This window comes from Sarcophilus harrisii, chromosome 4 (genome assembly GCF_902635505.1).
Source record: "Sarcophilus harrisii chromosome 4, mSarHar1.11, whole genome shotgun sequence".
In the NCBI taxonomy this organism is placed as follows: domain Eukaryota; kingdom Metazoa; phylum Chordata; class Mammalia; order Dasyuromorphia; family Dasyuridae; genus Sarcophilus; species Sarcophilus harrisii.
In genome coordinates, this window is record NC_045429.1 from 394,241,114 (window position 1) to 394,267,644 (window position 26,531).

Genomic DNA, 26,531 nt, shown 5'->3' on the forward strand with positions numbered 1-26,531 from the left:
AGTGGCAAGAATCAGAACTCAAACTCAAGATTTTTCCACCATGCTACTTTTGTGTCTTACCAAACTATCAAATAATAAATAAAAATATCTTAATAAATGTGCTTTTCCCTCTCTCCTGTTTGTGGATATTAACCTTTTTTTTTCCCCAAGTCTTTAATACATCTTGTTTTATCTTCTCTTATTATATTGTTCTTTTCATAGGACAGGTTTTATACGTTTTACCAAAATAATTTTGTATGTGTTAGATTGTTGTATATGTTGAAAGTTTCACATTGAATGCTAAATAAAGGTAAATATTTAATAATTCAGCTACTGATACAGATAATGAGTTCTAATGATATATATATATTTTTTATCTTACAGCCATTTTTAGATATAGTTTTGTATATCTTCAAGTTAACAAGTGCAATTGGAGCTCAGGTAAGTTATAACTAAGTTATAACTTAATAACCTAACATATCACTTATTTTATTTTATTATAGATTCCTTAGTAGTCTAATAAATGAAGGTACATATCAGAGTACCTAGATTGTATCTAGGAATTATAATATGATAGGATTAAAATCCTAATAGTAATCATGTGGTCCTGTAGTTATAAAAATTCTCTGATTTCAACTTTTAAAACCACAAGATGGTAAGTCAAATATAAGATTAAATTTTACAAGTTTATAGGAACCTTGAATACTTATGAATAAGAGCAGCTATCTTTTCAGAGTAGTTTCTGAATATAGATTTTTGGGACGACCTATGAGATTTCAAATGATGAATGTTTAATATTATATGTTGAATATTTCCAATTGGTTTTCAATCTTTCAAAACATTAGAATTAGAAACATTTAGTCTGGCCTCATTATTCTTATACTGTATGATAGAATGCATTTTTGAACATTGAAGAATTCATTATTTAAAGGTTAGCTTTAATTAACACTTTGCTTAATGGTATAGAGTTACAAAAAAATTAGTAAACTAAAAGATTTTATAAAATTTTACTGCTTTGTGTGTTTGTCATCCAAGGAAATACTGGGAATGAAATTTTGAATCTTATTTAGCCTTTGCTTTTTGTTTCTAACTCCTTGCTTTCCCTGGAAATGATATTTAATTTCTTTCAACTTGAGAACTTTTTGTAGCCATTTAAAATTTTTAGTGCTATTTTACATTTTTGTATTACCTACATTTCCCATAATGTCTCTCTTTGAGAACCATTCCTAATAATAAAAAAAAAAAAATTAAAAAGGAAGAAAAAAAAAGTTGAGCATAAATAACAAATATATTGAAATAGTCTGAAATTATATACATATTTCCACATATGTGATTTCTACCATTGTACAAAGAAGTGAGGGGGAGATATCTTCTATGGGATCATTGTTTATTATAATTTCACAGATTTTTGTTTCAATTAGTTTGTTGTAACATTGTCGTAGGTACAGTGTTCTATTTTCTTGGTTCTACTTATTTCATTTTGCATTCAATCATAGGTCTTTTTGTACTTCCTGTTTTCTTTATATTCATTGTTTTTTGCAGTATAGTAATCTTCTACTTATTCAAGTAGCATAGTTTGGTTAAAGTTATCATAGATGCTAACTTCAGATTTGCAGAGTAGTTTTCTTTTAGTTAAAATAACACAAATTTTTTTAGTATTTGCATTTTCTCCTGACAATTACAGGGACCAGCTAGTATGATGGCCTATTTGGTTGTATCAGGCTTTTTCCTGACCCGCCTCAGGAGACCCATTGGTAAGATGACAATGACTGAACAGAAATATGAAGGAGAATATAGATATGTCAATTCTCGGCTCATCACCAACAGGTAAATAGAGTTTTAGTGAAAGAGAAACTTAGAAATGCATCTTTGTGAATGTGATTGGGAAAGAACAAAATTAAAGATGACAGATTAATTGCTTATTGAGAACAAAAACAAATGAAATTTTAGAGAACCCAGTACTATTTAATGTATAGGTCCCCTGAAAATGATTTCCATATCTTTTACATAGTTAAAGTTGATTTTCATTTAAGTCATAGCAAATTAATAAATACTATTATTAAAAATTTACTATTTGCCAGCAACTGTGCTATAACATAAACACGGGATATAAATACAGATGAAAAGAAAAACAATCCTGTACCTTAGTTCATTTGAGTTACTATGGTGGAAGATAGGGAGCTGAAAAGAATTTTGGGGAGTTAGAGGAATAGGTACCCAGATAGGAGCCTGGTGACAAAGGCCAGAGAATCACAAGTGGACACAGGAGAGAAGTGAACAACTGGCCTAGTGTATTCTTCAGGATTGACTTTCAGAAGTGAACTAACCAATGGGATAGAGGGATCTTCCAAGGTGGAAAGGCAGCAAAGGCATAATGGCAAGAAGATTGATGAATTGACTTCTCAAATCATTTGGGGGAGGGAGGGGGGCAAGCTTGATCTTTATAATTTTGAAATATTCAGTTTCAAGTTTTTTTTTAATGTTTTTTCCATTCTTAATATTATATATAAAATTACTAGTAGCATAATAGAGATAGTGTTCTAAGGATATGAAGATAACAAATTATAATAATCTTAACCCTTCAAGGAAAATGTTTCATGATTTTTCCTTAATCTTATCCATGACTTATTTTTTTATTTTCAGAATAAAATTTTTCACAACTTAAATAATTTAGTCTCATCTCCCCTCCAGCTTATTTTGACCCTAAATGAAGAATGAGGAAACTACATGAATATATCAGTCTACTACAAGTTTTGACAATTTTAATTAATTTTTGAGGTTCTAAATTTCAGTGTTCTTTCCTTTTATTCTTCACTATTTAAAAAAAATTTCCTTGAAAGTAAAAGATTATTTTTATTATTATTATTATTATTTTTTTTTATAAAAGAGAAAGAGACTGGGTAGGGAGGTAATTTACAAAGTGTTTGGTTCTAGTTATACTAGCAGCTTGTCTAATTTTGAGGAACAAATACTTTTTGATTTAGGCATATGGAATAAGCATCATATAGATAGATATGTTTACCTGTGTACAGTTGTAGATATATTGGGAACCTAGATTACTTTGTATACTAGGGAAAAAGAAAGGAGATAAACATAGTGTTTAAAGAACTGGTTTTTAAAATTAGTTTTTTGTTCTGGCATGTATAAAATTAATTTTGCTTAGAGAAGGCTCTGCTGGTAACAATGTTTTGACACAACTTTTAACTGTTTTAATATAGAAAACAATATATGTGCATAAAATTTGAGGAAAATATTTATCTTGACATTATTTCAGATGGTGCCTGTGGTGAATATCCAAGTAAATTCAGAAACAATGAACACTTTTCTTAGAAATTTAATTCAATGTTTAAGTAGCACAATTTTCTAATTTTAATTAGACTTTGATTAAAAAATTGTATTGCTACTCTCAGCACTCTTTTTTGCAAAGTAAAAATTTGGTTTAATGATATGAAATGTTATTAATATCTCTGATATTATGATAAAATGGGAAAAAATAGATTGAGATGCATTTTAGTGGTGATATTTCATTTATAGCTATTTTGAAATAAATTTAGGCCCACCACAATGGATAGGAACCTGCTTTCATAAACCAGAAATTAAGACTTTTTCCCTAATATTGTACAGATTGCTGTTAGGTGATCTTCACACCATAGTTATAGAGAAATGTGTTATTTTTGTGAACTGATTAAAAAAAGGTCATTTTTCTCAAAGGTTGATAATGAATCAAGCTATGATAGTCATATACTGTATGACTTAGAGGAGATACATTTGAACTCATTCATGCTATGCTTTCTCTCAGATTTAAAATATATATTAATGCTCCTTTTTTCTTTAATAGTGAAGAAATTGCCTTTTACAATGGAAATAAAAAAGAAAAGCAAACAATTCATTCAGTCTTCCGTAAACTGGTAAGGAAAAAAACAATTATAATTAATTTATTAAAGAAAAATTTTATTACGGAATGTAGATATGTTCTGGCATACATTGATGGTACAACAGATCTGCAGTCAGCAGTGTGGCTAGTCCTTCCAACAATACAGATTGCAATCCATCCATATCCTACACATTCTATGTATTGTCCATATCCTCCCATAAATTATCCGTGGTTAGTAATTGGAAAGCCCCCCCCCAAAATATTTGGAGTCTTCTTGTAAGTGTCTTGACATTGTGCGAATACAGGTGGAATCCCATCAACCATCAATTATCCCTTATTCGTGATTGTTGTCCCTTTTGCAGGCATACATTTTTATGATAATATATTTTATGCAATTTTTCTCACAGAATCCTTCATTAATAATATGTTTATAACTTAACCTAGCCTATTCTCTACTTCTCCTTTTCTCTATTGATGATCTTCAACTTCAGTACTGAGAGATTGTGACATTCCTTAACTCAAAATCACACAGCGACATAGAAAGAATCTTGTTAAAACTATGCGCCATTGTTTCAAGGAGGGAGTTTGGAATAATTGAAAGTATTATGCTTTTAATCTCTAGGACATCCTACTCTATTCTCTGGTTCATTGTCCATTTACTTTATCCAAAATGTAGGCATTCACACAGATGTATGAATGTATGTATAATAATAATTTCAGGCATTAAATTGGTGAATATCAAAACAATATGACAATTGATTTTAAAAAAAAAAGAAGAAATAACAAGTTATAAATCTTGAATCAGCAGTCTGTGTTTAATCAGTTCATCAATACAACAGAGTCATAGATTTTCAGGAATGGAAGAAATCTTAGAGACTATCTCATCTAACAAATTCCTTAAGACAATTCTCAGCAATGTATTAAGCAAATAGTCATTCTGGTTTTGCCTATGAGGCATCATTCATAGATTTTAGGACTAGAAGACTCCTTAAATGTCATCTGGTATGATTACTCTCCCCAACATTCTCCTTTTTATAAATGTGGAACTGGCACTTAACCTAATGAGATTAAGTAAACTGCCTAAGAGCTAGAATTTCAAGGCAAATGTTCTGACTCAAACAGAATGCATTTTCTCACTGAACCATACTCTCAGGGAATCTTTGTGGCTCTCCATTCTTCCAATGTGATCAGCCCAGGGTGATAAGGGAGGAAGATGAGCACAAGGGGAAGGAGGAGGAGTAGATAATTGGAAAGTAGGTTGGCATAGTGGGGAAGTTACCTTCCTGTGTCCCTTCATTTTTGGAATGAAGTAGGGTAGAGCACCAGCTTCTTTTGAGGATCTTGTTGATGATTCATTCTCTTGCAATTCTGGATGGAGGGTGAATTAGATCCAGGTGTGACTGCTGTGTTTTGTTATCTTGGAAGCTGAATGTTCTGTGGTACCAATAATAGATGGGTGACTGAGTCCTATCAGCTTGATATACAAGTTGTATCAAAAGTCAAGGTGCACTAAAATGTTTGGGATACCCTAGACTTAGATGCTTAGAAGGTGTGATTTTCTCAGTCTTGGGAATTAAGGAGATCCAAGGTGACTATGATCCTACCTGACTTTATTGCTATGGTGTATTGCTATCTTTTGTATGTACTTCTTCATTTCCAATATATTACCATATCCTTCTTATCTAGACAGGCATCCCTTTGTTACAAAGGGAAAAAAATTGGCACTTGAACAAAATAAAACAGCTTAGTCTCACAATACAGTGTTCCCCAGATAGTCCTTCCAGCTGGACAAAGAGAGCATGAATATGCATTTTTAAAAATCTTTCTTTTGGGGCCAAATTTGATCATTATAACAGCATTCAGAGTTTTTTGGTCATTTCTGTTTACAATGCTGTAATTGTGCATGTTATTTTCTTATTTCTGATTATATTATTCTGCATCAGTTTATATCTTTTTTCTGCTTCTCTGCTTGCTTCATAGTCATCATTTCTTATGTCCATATGTCAGATTTAGACATTCTTCAATTGATCACCATCTACTATTATAAGAAGCACTGCTGTAAATATTTTGATCTATATGGAATTTTTCTCTCTATTACTTCCTTGTAATACATCCCTTAGAGTGGTGTCTTTGGGGCAAAGCCTCCAGTATAAGATAGATAGAGACCATTAGATTTGGAATTAGAACTTGGGTTCAGTTTCTATCCTTGTCTCTACTTATGTGACTTTGGCAAATATCTTAAACTCTTTGGGCATAAAGATTTGATGGCTTTTAAAGTTCTTTCTAGGCCTTAATTTGTGATCCTTAATTCTATTGCTTGGGCATTTTAATTTCTTTTTCAGCACAATTTCAAGTTGCTTTCCAGAATGGTTGAATCAATTCATAGATTCCACCAACAGGATATTAATATATCTTATAGACTGTAGATTTCTTGCAGTCCTAACAATATTGATTATTCCCATCTTTTGTCATTGCTATTTTCCTGAGTGTGAAGTAAACATCCTGATTGTTTTGATTTGTATTTCTTATTAATAGTGACTTAGAACAATTTCTAACAATACTAGAACGAATTCTAATAATAATAAGTTCATCTTATTCATCTTTTGAGAACTATTTGATCATTTTCTTTGAATAATCATCAGGCAAATGACTTCTGATATTAAATACTGTTAGTTCAATATATATCTTGGGTATCAGGCCTGTGTCAGATAATTGATGCACGTTATCCCTCCATTTATATTGGCCAGGTGGAGCACTTACATAATTTCATCTTATTTCGATTCTCCATGGGATTCATTGATAGCATTATTGCCAAATGTAAGTATTTGTAAGAAAATTTTTTTTGATAGAATGAGATTTATAAAATAAGACTTAAAGTATTTATTTTTGAACATTTTAAGTATAAATATTATGTTACAGATCTGGCCACTGTGGTTGGTTACTTGGTTGTTAGTCGTCCTTTTCTGGATTTATCACATCCTCGACATCTTAAGAGTTCCCATTCAGAACTTTTGGAGGTAAGCAGCTTATGAAGTAAGCCAACATAATATCCTGTCCAATTAAACAATGAAAGTGAAAATAAACTTTTGTTTCTGCTTAAGGATTATTACCAAAGTGGAAGAATGCTTCTGAGAATGTCTCAAGCTCTGGGCAGAATAGTCTTGGCAGGTCGTGAAATGACCAGATTAGCTGGGTAAGGACTTGGTAATGGACAATACCCCAAATTTTTTTTTACCTGTATGTTGTTGTTGATGACATTTAGATAATTTATTCAGCAGATATTTGTTGATTGCCAATATACTGAGGGATGTGAAGATATATTATATATATATATATATATATGCATGCATGCCAAGGAACTTAGTCTAATGTAGTGTTTAACACATTTTTAGAAATAAGTAGTGATTGGATAGATGCTTTACAAATTATTAAAACAAATTGATATGGAAATTAAAAGGGGAAAGAGATGACTTCCAGCTCAGGGAATCAAGGAAGACTATAAGTAAGAATAAGGTTGGAGCTTCAGTCTGCCTTGGATGCTTGGGATTTCTATATGTGAAGATGGGGAGGGTTGGGCACTGAATGAAGAGGCTGCAGATCCAGAAATGACTCAGAAGCAGAATAAGGTAAACCTTCCATATGCATAGTGAAATACTTAAATATTGATTATCCAAAGACAGATTTTCCTTTATCAATTTCTCTTGCTAGTCTATTTTTACCATTGTATTGCTAGGCTATAACGATTTTTCTCTTTCATTGCAAGAAAAATAGCCATAGGTCATTCAGTCAACAAGTGTTAATTAGGCACCTATTCCATGCCAGGTACAGCGTTAAGTGCTGGGAATGCAAGGAAATTTAAAAATATTTCTGCCTTCAAGTAGCTCAGTTTAGTGGGGGAGGCAAGAAAAAGCTCATCTGTGTTGTAGGGAAAGAGGGAGTGTTCTAATTTCAGCCTTGCCATTTTCCAGTTCTATTCCCTTGGGAAGGGTAATTGCCCTTCCTAATCTTATGAGTCCTCATTAGTAAAATACAAATGATAATATCTACCCTCCCTATCTTAGAAAACTATTGTATTTAAAAAGTATTATAGGAAATTGAAAACTAGAAAGCATAAATTATACAAATATTCAGATTTCTTGCAGAGTAGGGAATATTCATTGCCACAACTTCCTTTCATGCACACATTTTTCAACCTTTTGTGCTCTTGTCATCTCTAATACTGGACTGAATGTTCTCTCACAAAGGTCAGAAGTGTCCTGATTATCAAATCTGATGTTCTACCAAATTCTGTTTAATCAACTTGTGGACTGAAGTTGCAAACAAGATAATATTTGTAGAACACTTAGCAAGGCTCTTAATAAATTCTTGTCCTGCCTTCTCCCTACTCCCCCTAAGGCAGAAGCTAAGTTTTGTCTAAACTTTAGATTTCTAACGGCCTGGCACAGTAGTCATTCAGCCAACAAGCATTCATTAAGCACATACTTTCTTCTAGGCCCTGCTAAGCAATGGGAATACAAATACAAGCAAAAAGAAAAAAATCCCTACCCTTGAGCAGCTTTCCTTCTGAAGGAGGAGACAGCATATAAAATGAAGCTGAAAGGGGGCAGGGAGGAAAGTACCTGACATGATGAAGTCTGGAGCAGTGTGTCCTGATGGGAAATGAGGACATGGCTGACTTGGGTACCTCCTTAAAATGGAGGTTCTTGGAGGAGACAGAGGGAAGGCCTAGAGGCAGAGAGAGGACTGAAAGAATAGATTTCTGGGAACTCATGGAGAAGTCCAGAGAAAGGCAGTGGGGATCAGAAATGAAAAGATACCATTTTCTCTATATGATCACTTAATAATTATTGTATTGTTATAACTATTTTAATAGTTACATTTGTAAAATTTTATCTTTATAACCTTTCACTCTGTTAACCACCATTAGGCTGTGTAATTTAGTGGAAAGAGGTCAGATTGTAGTCAGGGGACCTAAGGTTAAAATCCTAACACTGTCACTTTGGACCTCTGTGTATCATTTTGTTCATACACAGCTGTTAGGTCAATCCTCCAGTCTTTATTATATGCTTACCATGTGCCAGGAACAGTATTAAGCACTGGGGATACAAAGAAAGATAAAAAAAAAACAGTCTCTACTCTCACAGAACTTACAGTCTGATGGGGAGGCCACGTGCAAATAGCTGTGTAAGAACTATATATATATATACATGCAAGATAAATTGAGAGATGCTAATGACTGGGAAAGTCTTTTTACCTTTGATTAAAGGAAACCAACGAATCCAGGAGGTAGGGATGAAGAAGAATTGAAGCAACCACTATTTGGGACTGTGGGGCCCTCCCTGGCTAGTAGTTTCTGGTATTGAGAAAGGGTAAAGCCCCAGGAACCTAATCACCAATTCTGATGGCAAGGCACTTGGAGAGAAAATGAAGTGAGTTATAGGATTATAACTATAGAGGTTAAAGAAACATCACAGACCATATTAGAGATGAGTAAACTGAAGCTCATTTGGTTAAACAGTGTCACAGATCACCTAGGTAGTAAAACTTCAGGTCCTCTGTCTCCAGAATCATGGCTTTTTCATATAAAAATACTTACTGACTTAATACTTTTAGTTTTTAATTTTTTTCTACAATTCATAATCAAATTATTTTTGTGAAGCTGTCCAAATTTTATGGAACTATAGAAATCTAAAAATGTGGTGTTGTTTCTTAAGTTTCACAGCTCGGATTACAGAATTAATGCAAGTACTAAAGGACTTGAATAATGGCAAATACGAGCGCACAATGGTGTCTCAACATGAGAAGGGTAAATAAAATTTAGTTCATTTGTACAATTTGATGTTTTTAAAGATCCATTACTGACCTTTGATATTTATCATTTAAGATGCTGAAGGAGCTCAAGTCATTCCCTTGATCCCTGGTGGAGGAGAAATCATCAATTTAGATAATGTTATTAAGTATGTACAAAAAACTAAACATTATAGAGCTTTAATTGGAACTTTTACATCACTAACTTTATAATGGTCTCCTTTTTAATGAACATTAATGTGTTCTATACAAAATTTTCTTTTATGTGTAAATTTTCTTTTTAGGTTTGATCACGTTCCTTTAGCAACACCAAATGGAGACATCTTAATTCGTGATCTTAACTTTGAAGTAAGTTTTTGTACTATTATATAGAAAACTAGAAGATAAATATAAAAATCTGTTATATTCTTCCATCTCTGACACATGATGAGATCCTGGGCAGGTTTTTGAGCTTACTGAAGTATCATTTGAAGTTTTATTTTACTAAAATTCTATCAGGCAACTAGTTCTAATCTTTTTAAAAAAACAAACACCCACAACATTTTTTTGTTATAACTCTCAAGACTGCATTATAAATAATATATCACAAAAGTCATGTGATATCCCATATCAAGTTCATTTTAATATTGAATTTTGTTTTCTATCAGCTAAATGGGAAAAATACATTCTTTGTTTTGTTTATAAATTTAGTATCTAAATTTACAAGATTATAATTGGCTGGTAAAGCAGGCTATTTTAAGGATTATTTTTTGTATTATTTACATAAGCATTTTTGTATTTAATGATAGAGAAAGTCTATATCATTATTAGATAAATTTTGCAGAAACATACTTTGGAATCCTGTATGAAAGGTGTGTGTTATATAGATAGAAAAACTATTTGGAGTCAGAGAATCTGGACTCAAATTTCAACTCTGGTTCTTTGTAGAGTACCTAGATAATCTTAAATAATAGGCCAATTTCTTTTTCTGAGCTACTTTCCTTCTCTCTAAAATGGGGTAATTGGAGAAGAAATGTATAAATCTCCTTCCAGTTCTAAATTTTATTTCAGTTAGGGAAGTATTCAACATTGTTGGCTGATCCTGATGAAAATAATATTTTACCTCAAGAATTTCAGGGAGAAAGTACATTACTCATCTTGCTTGCTCAAATAGAGAACCAGAAGTCTGATTTCTCAGGAAGGGATCTAAATAGAAAAGTCTACTTCCTAGAGCACAGCTCATGGAAGCCTTCCAGTTTATGGATCTGCTGTAAGCTAGAAAAACTTAAAAGTCTGCATTTGTTTATTGAGGACTTGGGTGATGGGAGCTTATACCAAAGTCTATCCAAGAATAGAAAGAAGAGGCAAGAACCTGGGATCTGGAACTTGGCAAAGCAAAGAGAAGAGAAGTAAGGGAATGGGATCAAATTGCATTAACTTCATGAGGTTGTTTTGAGGAACAAATGAAGGAATATATGTAAAATTAATTGTAAACTTTAGTCCCTGTATGAATGTTACATTATTGTTAGAGAGATCACTAGTATTGGGGCACACCTTTCAACATTCTCTTCTTTGTAAAAGGGGAACAAGAGATAAAGAAAGAAAAGTAAATGAGGGTGAGTTAGAAGAAAGTATAAATTAGGCATCCTAATTGTGAATATGAATGGGATAAACATAATCCTTTTTATTCAGTAGTTGCTTAAAATTCAGCAGTAAGTAAACATTATTGACTGACGATTATGTTTTTGTGGTAATGTACTGACATCCCTCTCATTTGTACTTTAGGTTCGATCTGGAGCAAATGTTTTGATTTGTGGTCCAAATGGATGTGGAAAAAGTTCACTTTTTCGTGTTCTTGGTGAAGTAAGTTCAATTTAAGTTCAAAATGTACAGTTTTGGCTTGGATAGCCAAACTGTTAAAAAAAGAAGTTTGAAATCTTTTTTCTCCTTCCTTTTTCAGTTGTGGCCTCTCTTTGGTGGGCGTCTAACTAAACCTGAAAGAGGAAAATTGTTTTATGTTCCCCAGGTAAGACCCTATTAGAGTTATTTCACAGTCTGTTATTTGAAGGTCTTTAAAGTAATAATTGTCTTATTTCTGTTGACCTTTCTTTGTCATAAATCAGAGACCTTATATGACTCTTGGAACACTTCGAGACCAGGTGATTTATCCAGATGGAAAAGAGGACCAGAAAAGGAAGGGGATTTCTGATCAGGTAAGAACATAATTATCCTGAATGAGGAGGCTCTACTATACCTGAATTGTTTCTTTCTGGATGCTTATAGTATTTTCTCCTTGACCTGGGAGTTTCAGAATTTGGCTTTATTATTTCTGGGAGTTTGCATTTTTAGGAGCTCTTTTAGGAGGTGATCAGTGTATTCTTTAAATTTCTATTTTACCTTCTGATTCTAGAATATCAGGACAGTTTTCTTTGCTAATTTCTTGAAAGATTATATATATCTAGGCCCTTTTTTTGATCATGGTTTTCAGGTAGATCAAGAAATTTTAAAATTATTTCTCCTGGATTTGTTTTTCCAATGAGATATTTCACATTGCATCTATTTTTTCATTATTATGGCTTTGCTTTATTGCATCTTGAGTTCTCATAAAGTCATTAGCTTTCATTTGCTCAATTCTTATTTTTAAGGAATTATGTTCCTCAGTGAGTTTTTGTACCTCCTATCCCATTTGATCAATTTTGCTTTTTCAGGCATTCTTCTCATTAACTTTTTGCATTTACACTACTCTCAATTCCTTTCCTAATTTTTCCTTTCTCTCTCTTACTTGATTTCAAAATTCCCTTTGAGATCTTCCATGGTCTAAGACCAATTCTTATTTTTCTTGGAGGTTTTGGTACACTCCTGAGGGTGTATTTTGATCTTCTTTTGACATCGTAGTAACTTTCTATGGGCAGAATCTTTTTCTGTTTTCTATTCATTTTCTTAGCCTATTACTGGACTTTTAATTCTTTGTTGAAGCAGGACTCTGTTTCCAGGGTGTGGGATATACTGTCCCAAGCTTCAGGGTTTTTGTGCAGCTGTTCTCAGAGATCTTCCAGCATAATTTGACCATAAGCCCTCCTTGCTGCCCTGGAACTGTGAGAAATGCCCCTGTTTCACTACAACTGTACATTCTAATATGCTAAAGTAAGAGTCCTTCCTCAGTGCTAATAGAGAGACCTTCTTTGAGCTAGGCCTTCTCACTACCACTCACACCCAGTCTTAGTTTGCTGGTTTCCCATGTCTCTCATCCTACTGACAGATCTTTCCTGCTGAGCTTCCCAAGTCATGTTTTTGGTCTCTAGGTTGAGAGGCCTGGAAGCCATCAGTAGTGCCATTAATTTAGAGGTTTCTGGGCCCATTTGGGCTTTGCTGGTGTCCCGGTGTCCTGGGGCCAGGGCTGTGCTGGCACAGCCTGCACTGAGACTGCATGCTGGACGCCCATCCTGATGTCATAGACCTTTCCTATTGACCTAAGTAGTCTGCAGCTGGATAATTGTTCAACTTTGTTCATCTTTTTGTGTGTTCTGACACTCTGAAATTTGTTTAGATCCATTATTTAAAGAAATTTGGAGCAGTTTGGGGGAGAGCTTGGTGAGTTCCTGCCTTTACTCTGCCACCTTCATAAGACTGTGTTTATATCCTAGTCTTATTTAAAAACTTCATGTTGTTGATTGTTTGTCTCATCTGGTGATTGCTTCAGTAGCTCTGAGGTCAGATTACCTAACTCATGCATATTCAGTAGGGAAAAAATTTGAGTACTTGACAGTCTTCTTTTCATTTTTGACATTAAGTAGTGCATTTCAATTTGTCATCTCTGTCATTCCACAAGTCTCTTACTTTAAAAAGTGACCCTTTTATACTTTAGTATTCTAGCTTTAACTCTGAAATTGGTTATCTAGAAATGTTATTGTTCCTTGTTTTCTCATTCCCTTACTCTTCACTTAACTGTGCACAACATTACTACATTCTTCTATAAGCTGCTTAACACATTTTTGATGTGACATTAGATAAAATAGAAAGTATTTTTTAAAAAAATTAAAATATCTTTGGCAATAGAAGAGTGCTCCTATTCTCATCCTCTAAAAGGGGAAAGATGAAGTAAACCAATTGGATAACAAGTTTAATCTATAATGATTTTTCTCAAAGGTGCTGAAAGAATACTTAGATAATGTCCAGTTGGGTCACATCTTGGAACGTGAAGGAGGCTGGGACAGTGTTCAGGACTGGATGGATGTACTCAGTGGTGGAGAAAAACAAAGAATGGCGGTATGTCTCTTTTCCAGAAAATATTGGATGAATGCTTAGCTGTTCTCAGAAAGTTACTGTTTGTAATACAATATGTAAAGGGCTGAAAACTCTGAAAAAGGTGTGCTTGAATCAGACAATGGAGCACTTAAGGGTAATTACCTATTTGATGTGACACAATGACTCTATTAGCATATGTTTTGGATGAATAGCTCTTGTCTCTTTTTGGTGCTTACTGAATGTTTGGTGTTAAGATAATTGTAGGCAAGGATTTGAGGGTGGGGTAAGAGAGGGGCCAGAGGGTGACTTTGCAGCATGACTGATGGAAAGAAGTTGGTGACTTTGGAATTGAGAATCCAGGATACATCTTTAGTGAACCTCAGGGCAGTTTGCTTACTTCTTTCACTTCTCCCCCTGAAGACCAAGGACTCTTACTGATCCTGAGTCCTCCAGGGAGCTAGCCCGGACTTCATAGCAATAGACATTTTTATGATGAAAAATATAAATTTTGTTTTAATAATTATTTTAAAAGATTTTTTTATTAATATACTTAGGAATATAATATGACTGGTGCCCATTGATGAATAATGTTTACTTCACTTGTATGAAATAGAGAATTCTAAAACATAATCAGACAATAAGAGAAACAGTCTTGAGGCTAGTACCTTGCAGGATCACATTCTAAAAATGTTGCTAGAGGAGGTTGGAGGTAGACTAGATGTATATAATTATGGTGTTACAATAGCCAGAATGAAAATTAATCACTTTTTTTTTTTTTTTCTGATTCTCTACTCTCCTTGGATTTGATGATTGTTCTTTTACTCTTTTCTTACTCTTTAAAATTTCATTTTTTTTCCTGTGAGTCCTATTGTTGCTAGATCTAATAATAGTACTCTACAATGACATAAAAATTTCCAAAGTCTGTCCTAAGTAGAGGTATTATTTCTTTGTGGACAAAATATGGGCTTTGGAAAAAGGGAAATTTGAATTTCAGTCTTCTCATTGACACAACTTGCTGTAGTCACTTAGTCTTTAGTCTCTCAGTGTTCCAGGGAATTCTCTAATAGACAATAAAATTACAGATCTTCATATTTGGAAGGAGTTTACACACACCAGTGAAATCACAAGTCTAAACAAATCTTAACCTTACCTATTTCCCTCTTAGCCCCAGTCCAACATAGAAGAGTTTGAATTTTTGACACATATAATCACAACTAAAAGAATCTGATATACGGGGCAGCTAAGTGGCATAGAATTCCAGCCCTGACATCAGGAGGACCTGAGTTCAAATCTGGTCTCAAACACTTAATAGTTCCTAGCTGTGTGATCCTGGGCAAGTCACTTAACCCCAATTGCCTCAGCCAAAAAAAAAGAAAAAGAAAAAGAATCTGATACAATCTGCAGAATTTAATGGATTATTTTATTTATTTTTAATATCTAAAGTTCCAGTGTAGTGATGGTAAGTCAAAGAAGTTTGCCTTTTGCCAAATGTGAATATATTACAATGAATAGTTTGGTGAATCTGTTAAGAGGCAGAAAGATTTTATATCAGTGTTGAATTCTACATATGTCTCAAACTCCAAGAAATGCCTCTGGGGGAAGAAGGGGAAGAGCAGAGGAGGGGAGAAAGGGGGAGGGGAAGGGAGAGAATGAATGTAAATGTATGTATGAATGTAAGAGGGTCTGTTGGTGGATTGATTGTGTCAACAAACACTTAGGTACAGGCAAATTAGGGCTTTAGATGGCAAACTGAAGGAAAAAGATAAAGAGAATCAATATTCATAAAACATTTTCTGTACTAAGAGGAAGGAACTATAATTTTCTCTATTTTACAGATGAAGAAACTGATGTAGACAGATTAAGTGACTTGCCCAGGGTCATACAGCTATGTAAGTGTCTGAGGACAGATTTTAACTCACAGGGGATTATTAGGTTTAGCAAAAAAGAAGTCTATTAATTTTGTTTTAAAGGTGAGCTCATGCATATAAAAGCAAATTTAAATTGGCATGAATGGTGTGGATAGAGTGCCAAGCTTGGAGTCAGGTCCACTCAGCTCCCTGAATTCAAATCTGTCCTCATATACTTACTAACTGTATGACCCTAGGCAAGTCCCTTACTCTTGTTGGCTCACTTTCCTCATCTGTAAAATGAGTTACTAAGGAAGGAAATGGCTACACAAGTAACAGCCAAATGGTGGAGAACCCTAATCTCTGCCATTTATTCAGTTCCCTTCTTTTCCCCTTCTTTTGGCCTCCGCTGCTTAGTCAGAGAGCAGAAACCAACTCACATGCTTCTGTTTTGGGATCTATTCAGGTATTTCTCTCCTGCAGCAATATCTGCTAGCACACTTCCCTTAGCCTGTGTCCTTCCCCTGGCAGTTTTGCAAAAAGCAGCAGACCTCAACTCTGCCTGGCCAAATCTGGGGAAAGGAAAGAACTAAGAAAAGGGGATAGATAATTGTGATTTTTCTTGGAGTGGCAACTAGGTTAAGGAATCCTATGGTGGGAAAATACCTAGTCCACACTTCTCCAACAAGGAGACTCGGGTCTTACTGATTGCAAGATCGGTGCTCTATCTACTATGCCATCTAGCTGTTCCACTGTGCCATTTAGCTGTCCCATAACATTTTTTTAGTACATCTTACAAATGTGTGTTACTATTATCTGTTTTAAAAAGTAATTACATTTAAATACCTTAGACTAAGTGTACTTTGTACTGTTGTATGTTAGGTGTGACAATTTTGATTTTTTTTTTCTTATAATATTTTTGTTTTCTGTTTCAGATGGCAAGGTTATTTTATCATAAACCTCAGTTTGCCATTTTAGATGAATGTACTAGTGCTGTTAGTGTTGATGTAGAAGGCTACATTTACAGTCATTGCCGGAAGGTAAGAGTTGCGGTTTTCTTTTTTTTTTTTTTTTTTTTTTTTTTTTTTTTTTTTTTGAGTTCCAAATTCTCTCCCTTCCCCTGCCTCCTTCTTGTCCCTTGAGGAGGCAAGGAATATAGTGTTATAAAGGTAAAGTCATACAGAACATTTCCATATTAATCATGTTGATAAGAACATTGCCTATTTTTTTTCCTTCAATTTCTTCTTGTTGTTACTGCTATAGCTAGCATCTCTTTAAAAAAATTTTTTTTGAAGCAGTCTTGTTAAATGACTTGTCTAGCGTCATATAGCTAGTAACTGTCTGAGGTCAGATTTGAACTCCTGACTCCAGGGCTGGTACTCTATCCACTCTGCCAACTACCTGCCCTTATAGCTAGTATTGCTAATATAATATTGAATAACAGTAGATTAATAATGTATATCTTTGCTTCACTCTAATCTTGGGAAGATTTCTTGCACTTGGTTTTAGATAGAGACTCCTTATAATTTTAAGAAAAGTTCCATTGATTCCTATACTTTTTTTTCCTTTGAGTATTATTTTTTTGTGAAAAGCGTCTGCATTTTTTCATATAATCATATTATTTTTGTTGTTTTTGCTATTGCAGTAGTTAATTATGCTTATAGTTCTCTTAATACTGAACCAGCCCTCTCCTGTCTAGGAGTATTCATTCATTCAGTATTCATTAGGGAAAAGGGCCTGTACTTTTTTTTTCTCTATTTTTGCTTTTCCTGGTTTAGATATCAAAACAGTAATTGTCATAGAAAGAATTTAATAGGGCTCCTTCTTTACCTACTTTTTCAAGTAGTTTATATGCTATTGGAATAAATTTGGGAGAATTCACTTGTAAATTCACCTGGGATTTTTTTCTTAAGGAACTTGTTAACAGCTTGTTCAGTTTCTTTTCCTAAGATTGGGTTATTTAAGTTCTATTTCTTCTGTTATTTTGGGTTGTTTGTAGTTTTGTAAATATTCGTTCACTTAGGTTGTCAGTTTTACACTGCCATATAATTGGGTAACAACTCTTAATGATTGCTTTAATTCATCTTCATTACTGGTGCATTTACCCTTTTCATTTTTGATAATGATAATTTATTTTGTTTTGTTTTTATCAAATTAACTAATGGTTTATCTGTTTTATTGTTTTTCCTCCCATGAAACCAGGTCCTAATTTTATTCATTAGTTCAATGATTTTATTTTATTTTTTACTTTTATTGATCTCTCCTTTGATTTTCAAGATTTCCAATTTGGTGTTTAATTTGGAATTTTAAATTTGTTATTTTTCTAGTTTTTTTTAGTTGCATGTCAAATTCATTGATCTGCCCTTTCTCTCTTTTATTAATATGCACATTTAGAGATATAAATTTTTCCCAAGTACAAGCATGCTTTGGTCACATCTCACAGATTTTGGTATATTGTGTTAGTGTTGTCATTTTCTTTGGTGAAATTTTTATTGTTTTTATGATTTATTCTTTGACCCATTCATCTTTAGGATTAGATTATTTGGTTTTCAATTAATTTTTTATATTTGTTTCCAATATTATTTTTATTGTATTATGATCTGAAAAGGGTTCATTTAAATTTTCTGCTATTTTCTGTAAGGCTTTTTTGTCCTAATGCATGGGTCATTTCTGTGAAGGTGTAATGTATATCAAGAAAAATGTTAGCTCCTTTCTATTCCCATTCATTTTCCTCCTGAAGTCTGTCATATCTCATGTTTCTAAAATTCTGTTCGTTTGTGTGTGTGTGTGTGTGATTAGATTCCTCTTGCTTTGAGAAGAAAAAGTTGCAGTCCCCCACTAGTATAGTTTACTGTTTATTTTCTCCTGTAGCTCATTTAACTCTTGGTTAAAGAAGTTGTATGCTATGCCTTTTGGTACATGTATATTTAGTATTGATATCACTTCTTTGTCTGTGGTGCCTTTAGCAGAGTGTAGTTCAGCTGAAACAATAGATTTTGCTCAACCTCTTATTTTAACTCTGTGTGCCTCTCTGTTTCAAATGTATTTCTTGTAAACAACATATTGCTGGATTCTGGGTTTCTGATTCATTCTGCTATTTGCCTCTGTTTTGTGGATGAATGTTTCTAATTTACATTCACAGTTATGAATACTCACTGTACAGTTTTCTATATTTTGTTTTCTTCTGTTTTGTCCTTCCTTCTCTCTTGTTCTTTTTACCCCCTCGCTTCTCACAAAGTGTATTTTACTTCTGAATACTGTCTCCCTTAAATTTCCTTCCTTTTTATTACAATCTTTCCATCCCTTCTTTTGTCTGGCCCCATCACTTAAGATCCTCAAAATCATTTGATTTTTGATAATGATAATTTATTTATCATTCTCTTCTAAGGCAACCACAGGCTACAGCAACTTTCCACTGCTTGAGTTCGTTAAGTTGATACTCATGAATGATATTATAAATATCCAAATGGCCATTGGTAGTAAAAAGGTACACCACCTGTTATTCCTTTCTCCTCCTACTTCCCTGGTGGGTTAAGATAGATTGCTGTATCCCCCATTCTCCCAAAGCATCTCTCTTTCTCATCCATTTTTTAGATTCTCTTATCATAATCAATTTACTCCTATACCCTCTTTGTAGGGTTTTCTAACTGTACCAATTATGATAAAGTACTAATAATGATAAAGTGGAGATTTCTAACTGTACTAATAATGATATAAAGAGTTAAATATACCATCTTTCCATACAGGAAAGGAAACACTTTAACCTTACTGAGTCCTGTAAGACTTCTCTTTCATATTTATCTTTATATCCTTCTCTTGATGTTTGTATTTGAAAGTCAGATTTTCTGTTCATCTCTGTTCTTTTTTGTCAGGAATGCTTGAAAGTTGTTCATTTCATCAAATATTCATTTTTTCCCCATAAGGATTATACTCAATTTTGCTGAACAGGTTATTCTTGATTATAATCCTAAAAAATTTCCTTTTCTTTGCCTTCTGACATATAATATTCAAAAATCTCTTCTTCTATAACTTGGTAGCTCCAAAAGCTTAAGTTATCCAGACTATTCTTTTGTTCATTTACCAAGCTATTAATTGTCTTTTCATAATTTTCTTGCACCACTCATTTTCCCCCTCAATTTTTCCTCTGCTAGTCTTAATTTATTTTGAAAATTATTTTTTAGTAATTCCAGGAATTTTTGTATTACAAGAATTCACTGTAGTAGTAGCTTTTTATGGTCAAATCTTTATTTGTTATTTGCTTATTTTTCTAACTTAGTTCTTGACTTTGAACTTTATATTAAGATTGGGCTCTGCTTACTTGAGAGTGGAGGGACACTATTCCAAGATTCAGGCTTTTTTGTACTTCTGTTTTCAGAGCTAGTTCTAGGGGTGCTTCCAAGATAGTGTGATGTGGGGAGAGCTGTGGTCATTTTCCTATGGGACCAAAAATGATACTTTCCCTCTGGTTGGATCTCTATTTCCTTGTCACCAAAAGTGATACTGTCCTTAGAGCCGTGTTCCTCTCTGCCCTAGAACTACGACCCAGAAATGGATGGGCCCGGGCAGCCGAGTTGCTGAACAGCGCCCTCTCCCATGCCATTGCTGCCCTGTAATGTCACCAGTTTCCTGATCCTCTTATTGTTACTGTCTTGAGAGCTCCTGAAGCTACCACTACATGGCTCCAAGCCAGCCACCAGCCTTGCCACAAACCTTTCCTTTAGTTCTTCGGTCTCACCTCAGCCTGTTGGTGGCTTTGCCACCCTAGAATTTGATTGAAAGTTGAGAGGAGGGGAATGTTGGGAGAACTAGGCTGTTCCTTCTACTTTCATTGTGGCTTCACCCCCAGAAATGGGTCAGAGATTTTAGCCCGTGAGGACCGTGAGTTAGAAAAATCTTTCATTCCCTTCATTGTTTCCTCCCTATTGAGCCACCAGATGGTGGTTACCTCCAGATATCTCTCACCAGGCATTCAAAGAGGACATAGCCAGGAATAAAATTACTCTCCAAAGGACAGACTATCTTTTTATATATGCAGAATGTAGAAGATGGTGACTTTTTAGTATTTAATCAGAATTCTAAAGGAAAGCACATGCAAAAGAATAAAAAAAAGAGGATTTGCTTTCTTAATGTCTTTAAATTTGTAAAATTTTTGCCATTATGTCATACCTCCTTATTTGTATAATTCATACTTATTAAACAGAACTTTTTGGGAAACTTTTTTTTTTTTAATTATAGCTTTTTATTTACAAGATATATGCATCAGTAATTTTTCAGCATTGGCAATTACAAAACCTTTTGTTCCAACTTTTCCCCTCCTTCCTCCCGCCCCCTCCCCCAGATGGCAGGTTGACCAATACATGTTAAATATGTTAAAGTGTAAGTTAAATACAATATATGTATACATGTCCATACAGTTATTTTGCTGTACAAAAAGAATCAGACTTTGAAATAGTGTATAATTAGCCTGTGAAGGAAATAAAAAATGCAGGCAGACAAAAATAGAGGGATTGGAAATTCTATGTTTGTGGTTCATAGTCATCTCCCAGAGTTCTTTTGCTGGGTGTAGCTGGCTCAATTCATTAGTGTTCTATTGGAACTGGTTTGGTTCATCTCATTGTTAAAAAGGGCCACGTGGGAACTCTTTAAGAAAAAAAATTAAGATTGCTAATTACCAGAGAAAAATTTAGAGTTGCCTTAAATTGTTTGCCATTATGAATAATTTCTTACCTCTCATCCATATCACTTTTCCTTATTGACTGCTTTAGAGTAGTATTGGTTTTTTATATCTCTGTCTCAGGAAAAACTTTTAAAATCTCTATTCTATTCCCTGAACTACTTACTCATTCACTTATTTATGTTTGTTTGCTTATTTTTTGCTAAGGCAGTTGGGGTTAAGTGATTTTCCCAGGGTCACACAACTAGGAAGTGTTAAGTGTCTGAGGCTGGATTTGAACTCTGGTCTCCCTGACTTCAGGGCTAGTGCTCTGTCCACTGCACCACCTAGCAGCCCTTCCTCCCTGAGCTTAGTAAAAGTCATATATACTAGTTCAATAGTTCCAGTATAAATGTGCCTTTAGTTTCACAGAGACTAAGTTACAAAGTCATAATTTTAAACACAGATCCTTTAATTTTAAAATCCATTGAAATTTTTTTTACCCCATTATCACCACACAGTGTGACATATATATATATATATATATATATATGCATTACCACTGTTATAAAAATAAAGTTTTAATATCAAAAGAATCAGTTATTCATAGGTTAGTCTATATTATGTTACTATTACGGTATTTATTTGTTTTTATGATGTGGTGGAAAGAACACAGGGTTTGGTTATTCGGGGTTCTGGATTTGGATTCTACCACTTACTCTGCTATTACTATGAATGTTATTTGGTCTCTCTGGGCCTCAGTTTCTTTATCTGTAAACAACAAAAGCGTTGGAATAAAGTGATCTCTTAAGGTCTCTTTCAACTCTGTTATCCTACTTGAGTTTTAGGGGAGGGGGTTGAGGGGGAGTGGTAGTAGCTTTCATACTTTATTACACTGAACTGAGAAATCTAATTTGATGTATTTTTAAATTAAGGATGAAGCTTGTATCAGTTGAAGGATTTTTCACTGATGAAATAATAGTTCTCAAAAGATTTAAACTGAATTATAACTGGATTTGAAGTTTGTTTTTCAGTGAAAATTATTTACTGGGTCTTTAGAAATGTAATAGAAAGGACTTATTACATTTACTAGATTAAGACCTGACACTTTAGGATTTATTTGGCCTTAGATTTTATTGGAAGAGAGGGTCACTTTTAGCAATAGTCAGTGAATTGAAAAGAGCATAGGATTGTGTGTATATCTAATGACTTAAGTTCAAACCCTGGCCCCTTACTGACTCTTGTGACTTGGAATACATCACTTTATTTCCCTGGGCCTGTTTTTTCAGCTGTTAAATGGGAATAACAATATTCGTATCACTTATTATTTTGAGGAAAAAAATTGTATAAGTTGTTATAAAGATCTGTATCATTAGATATTGCTGTGATTATGTTTTCAGTACAACAGGAGAGCTGGAAAGAGATCTTTAGATTGTCTAATCCAACTTCCTCACTTTATAGGACCAGAAAAATTGTCTGATTTGATCTCCACATCAGAGAATAGCAGAACTGGTAGTAGGTTTATACTTACAAAATCCAGACACTGTGCTATTTATTTATTAATGAAGTTATATAATCTATAAATACATTGTTTTTCTTGATTTTAGGTTGGTATTACTCTTTTTACTGTGTCTCATAGAAAATCCCTTTGGAAACATCATGAGGTTTGTATTTTTTGTTTTTAATTCATTTTGGATTTTGTTTTATTTCTTGTTTCCAAATAAAAATGGTTTCAGATATTTTGAGTTATTTCACCTTTCTCATGCTTTTAAAATGTTCTATAAAATTCCTTGTGATATAATCATTTAATTATTATTTATTAAATGCTGTGAATTTTCTTTTTAGTGATTTTGTGTTTTTGGAAATAGTAACTACAAAAACTATATATATAAACCCACATTACTTTGTGTTAACTTAAAGTTCGTATTATGCGTAAGTTACTGTGCTAGGAGATAGGAATATCATGATAAAAATGAAACATTTCTAAATACATATAATGGAATTGTAAAGTCTGGTTTTTTTCTTGAAGAGAGAGAACTATTCAAATCAAAGTTTCTGTAAAATATACTAAAACCTTTGTATATACCTGCAGCTTATAAATACTAGAAGCAATTTTTTTTTTTTTAAATGGCGGGAAAGGGTTTAGAAAAGGAATAGATAAGTTGTAGGTTGGACTGCCATAAGTTTCACACCCTGATTCTCAATGAGTAATGGAGTAAGACATTACTTGCAAAACAAGGCAATTTTAAGGGAGGAGAGAATCCAAGAGCCTGAAAAATCAAAATTAACCAAAATATGAGATTGTGAAAAATAAAAAAATTAAGCAAGACTGCATTTCTAATAGGTTCTGATATTCATCAGTCATTTGTATTTCTTCCTTTAAGAATTTCTTACATTCCTTCAAGAAACGCTGTTAATTTACCCAAAAGAAAAGTGTTCCTTCAGTCCTTTTAGTTTCTCATTTAGTAATCTATCATTTTGCATTTAGAAATAAACAAAACACAACAAATACCTCCTAACCATTGATACTTTTTACTTCTTTTGTAGACCTGCTCTGTATATACAATTACAATTACAATTTCAAAATAGAAATGAGCTTTTTACCTCCTTTGTTTTACCTTATCACTGTTCTTCAGAACCTTCCCTTTACTTTCTTAGAGGCAAAATCTGAATGTTGGTTTGAGTTTTTTGTTTGTTTATTTTTTTGGCACTGTCTTCAAGATAAAGCAGTAATTAAGTTCACTTGGAAAAGTTTTCTCTCTTTTCAGTACACTCTTTGTCAGTATAGACTTAACTTGCAGAGTCATCTGCATCTAAAGTTTGAGTTGTAGTGGCATGAAATATGCAAGAATTTTATTGTAATAAGTAAAGACTTGCAGATAAAATGGGACTGTCCCAATTAATGTATTTTCCTTCTTTCCTACAGTATTACCTACATATGGACGGGAGAGGCAATTATGAGTTCAAGCAGATAACTGAAGACACAATTGAGTTTGGCTCTTAAAATGTGAAGAATCACAGCTGCTTCTTTGAAATAAGTTCAGAGTACCCATGGAAATACAAAGTACATTGTAAAATACAGTTATTAAGCTTGTTTAAAAACAATTAATTCTAGATATAGAAAAATCCAAAACAAGCAGTTAAAAACATTTAATATTATGTAGGATATTGCTAATTGTGTATATGTTGGTTTAATTATTAATATGTACTAAGAATGTCCTTATTCTTGTGGTTAAAAACCTGCCTAAATTAAATTGGGCTTAAATCAGTGTAACCTGATTCATCCTGGGATGTAAATCATTTGAAGTCAGCTAATTTGACTTTTGTGGACCTTCCTTTTCCTTCAGTGAAGAGCCCTGTTTAAAATTGGGGTCATCATCTTTCCTATTCTAATAAGACAGTCCTGGGTTTTCTTTGTCTATCCCAAAGTACTGGGGAACACAAAAAAATCATAATGTATTCTGAAAATCTTTCACACCATCGTATAATAGCAGTTAGTTGCACAGTGACAGATTTCTTTAGCTGCCACATTTATACTCATTCCTCATGTCTCAGAGGCTTTTGATTTCTTGAAAGCCTCTCTGACTTCTCCTTTTCTAAACAACAAATTGTTCCCCCTCCCTTTACAGTGTTGAGTTGGTTTGGGGGTTGTTTTTACAGATGTAGTGACATCCACTTTGTCTTGTATACAGAGGAGGTTATTTACCTGCCTTACCTTTTCAGTATTTGGGAAGGTCCTTAGAAATCAAGCTCCACTATTCGAGATTTTTTTTTTTTTTTTTTTTTTTTAAAGAATTGGACAAATTTGTGTATCCTAGTAAACCATTCCTTAGAAGTCTGGTGATTCTGTAATCTCAAGATCCAAGGTATCATAGGAATGCCTTGTGTAAGGGTATTGCACTGAATAGGTAATGTGGTCTCTCATTCTCTTACCATGATTTCATGTTTTAAAAAATGCTCTTTTATCATAAAACAGTGTGGGCATGGGAGAAATTATATGCGTCCTAGGGTCTAGTTTACATGTGTGAATTCCGAATGCCTTTTTATTATATTTGGATCATTATGTTTAATTACTGTATCCTGATGTAGAAGTTGATTGCCCCTCAAATAACGTTTCTGCACACTTCCCTTAAGTTACATATATTAACTTAATGAGAACTTCAACTGAGCATAATCAATATAATTAGTATAATCAATTTATCCAGACCAGGACTCAGAAAGGCGCATTTTATATACTTGTTCCTGCATAATTCTGCAGATCACTGGCTACTAAAGTGAAACTTGATGTACTCATTCCATGAGACATAACAATGTTTTTACCACTTCTCTTAGAAAAATTATCTACTTCTCATTTACTTTCTGTTCAGATTAAAAAAAAAAAAATCGAATCTTATACAATGACTTGTTTGTTCTTTTTTAATTTTGATTTAGAATGAGTGTGTTAAACATTCTATGGTTTATGCAGTGGTGATTTAACCATCACCCAAAGAATAATATTACATGATCATGTGCCTCGCCGAAGGCCTTAGTGAAAACTGGTGGGTTTCAGTTAAGTATATTTTAGATATATAAAACTATCTTTTATATATGAATCTAGAATCATATTTCTTTTCTTTTTTCTTTTTCACATAATAGTATTTTTTCCAATTACATGTAAAGATAGTTTTCAATGTTCATTTTTAAAAAATTTTAAGTTCCAAATTTTTTTCTTTCTCCTTTTTCCCCTCTCTCTCGCCAACACAGCAAGTAATCAACATAAGTTATACGTATACAATTATTTTGAATATATGTTCATATAAGTCATGTTGTAAGAGAAAAATCAGAACAAAAGGGAAAAAACAGAGAAAGAAAAAAAAAAAAGAAAAAGTGAAAATAGTATTCCACATTCAATCTCTATAGTTCTTTCTCTGGATGCAGATTTCATTTTCCATTCATTTCCATCCCAAATGGAACTGTCTTGGGTCACTATATTGCTAAGAAGAGTTAAGTCTATCATAGTTGAACATGACACAATCTTGCTGTCACTGTACAATGTTCTCCTGGTTCTGTGGAGTCATATTTCTTAAAGATATTCCTGGTATTGAGGGATTCCTATGCATGAAATTTTACTTTTAAATATTATTGATAATCCTTGAAGTGACCTAGA

At 33.4% G+C, this 26,531-nt stretch overlaps 1 protein-coding gene across 1 annotated transcript in view; it reads left to right on the forward strand.

Annotated features, from left to right (window-relative positions):
- Positions 1-25,789, forward strand: part of ABCD3 (ATP binding cassette subfamily D member 3) — an 81,945-nt gene extending 56,156 nt beyond the window's left edge. The window contains exons 8-23 of the mRNA XM_031967110.1: positions 364-420; positions 1,664-1,806; positions 3,818-3,887; positions 6,601-6,670; positions 6,773-6,870; positions 6,955-7,046; positions 9,568-9,659; positions 9,738-9,810; positions 9,946-10,009; positions 11,426-11,503; positions 11,601-11,666; positions 11,764-11,853; positions 13,787-13,906; positions 16,668-16,772; positions 22,993-23,049; positions 24,312-25,789. Coding sequence (XP_031822970.1) covers positions 364-420; positions 1,664-1,806; positions 3,818-3,887; positions 6,601-6,670; positions 6,773-6,870; positions 6,955-7,046; positions 9,568-9,659; positions 9,738-9,810; positions 9,946-10,009; positions 11,426-11,503; positions 11,601-11,666; positions 11,764-11,853; positions 13,787-13,906; positions 16,668-16,772; positions 22,993-23,049; positions 24,312-24,389 — 1,353 coding nt within the window. The 3' untranslated portion in view covers positions 24,390-25,789. The remainder of the gene's footprint in view (positions 1-363; positions 421-1,663; positions 1,807-3,817; positions 3,888-6,600; positions 6,671-6,772; positions 6,871-6,954; positions 7,047-9,567; positions 9,660-9,737; positions 9,811-9,945; positions 10,010-11,425; positions 11,504-11,600; positions 11,667-11,763; positions 11,854-13,786; positions 13,907-16,667; positions 16,773-22,992; positions 23,050-24,311) is intronic.
- Positions 25,790-26,531: the final 742 nt, after the last annotated feature.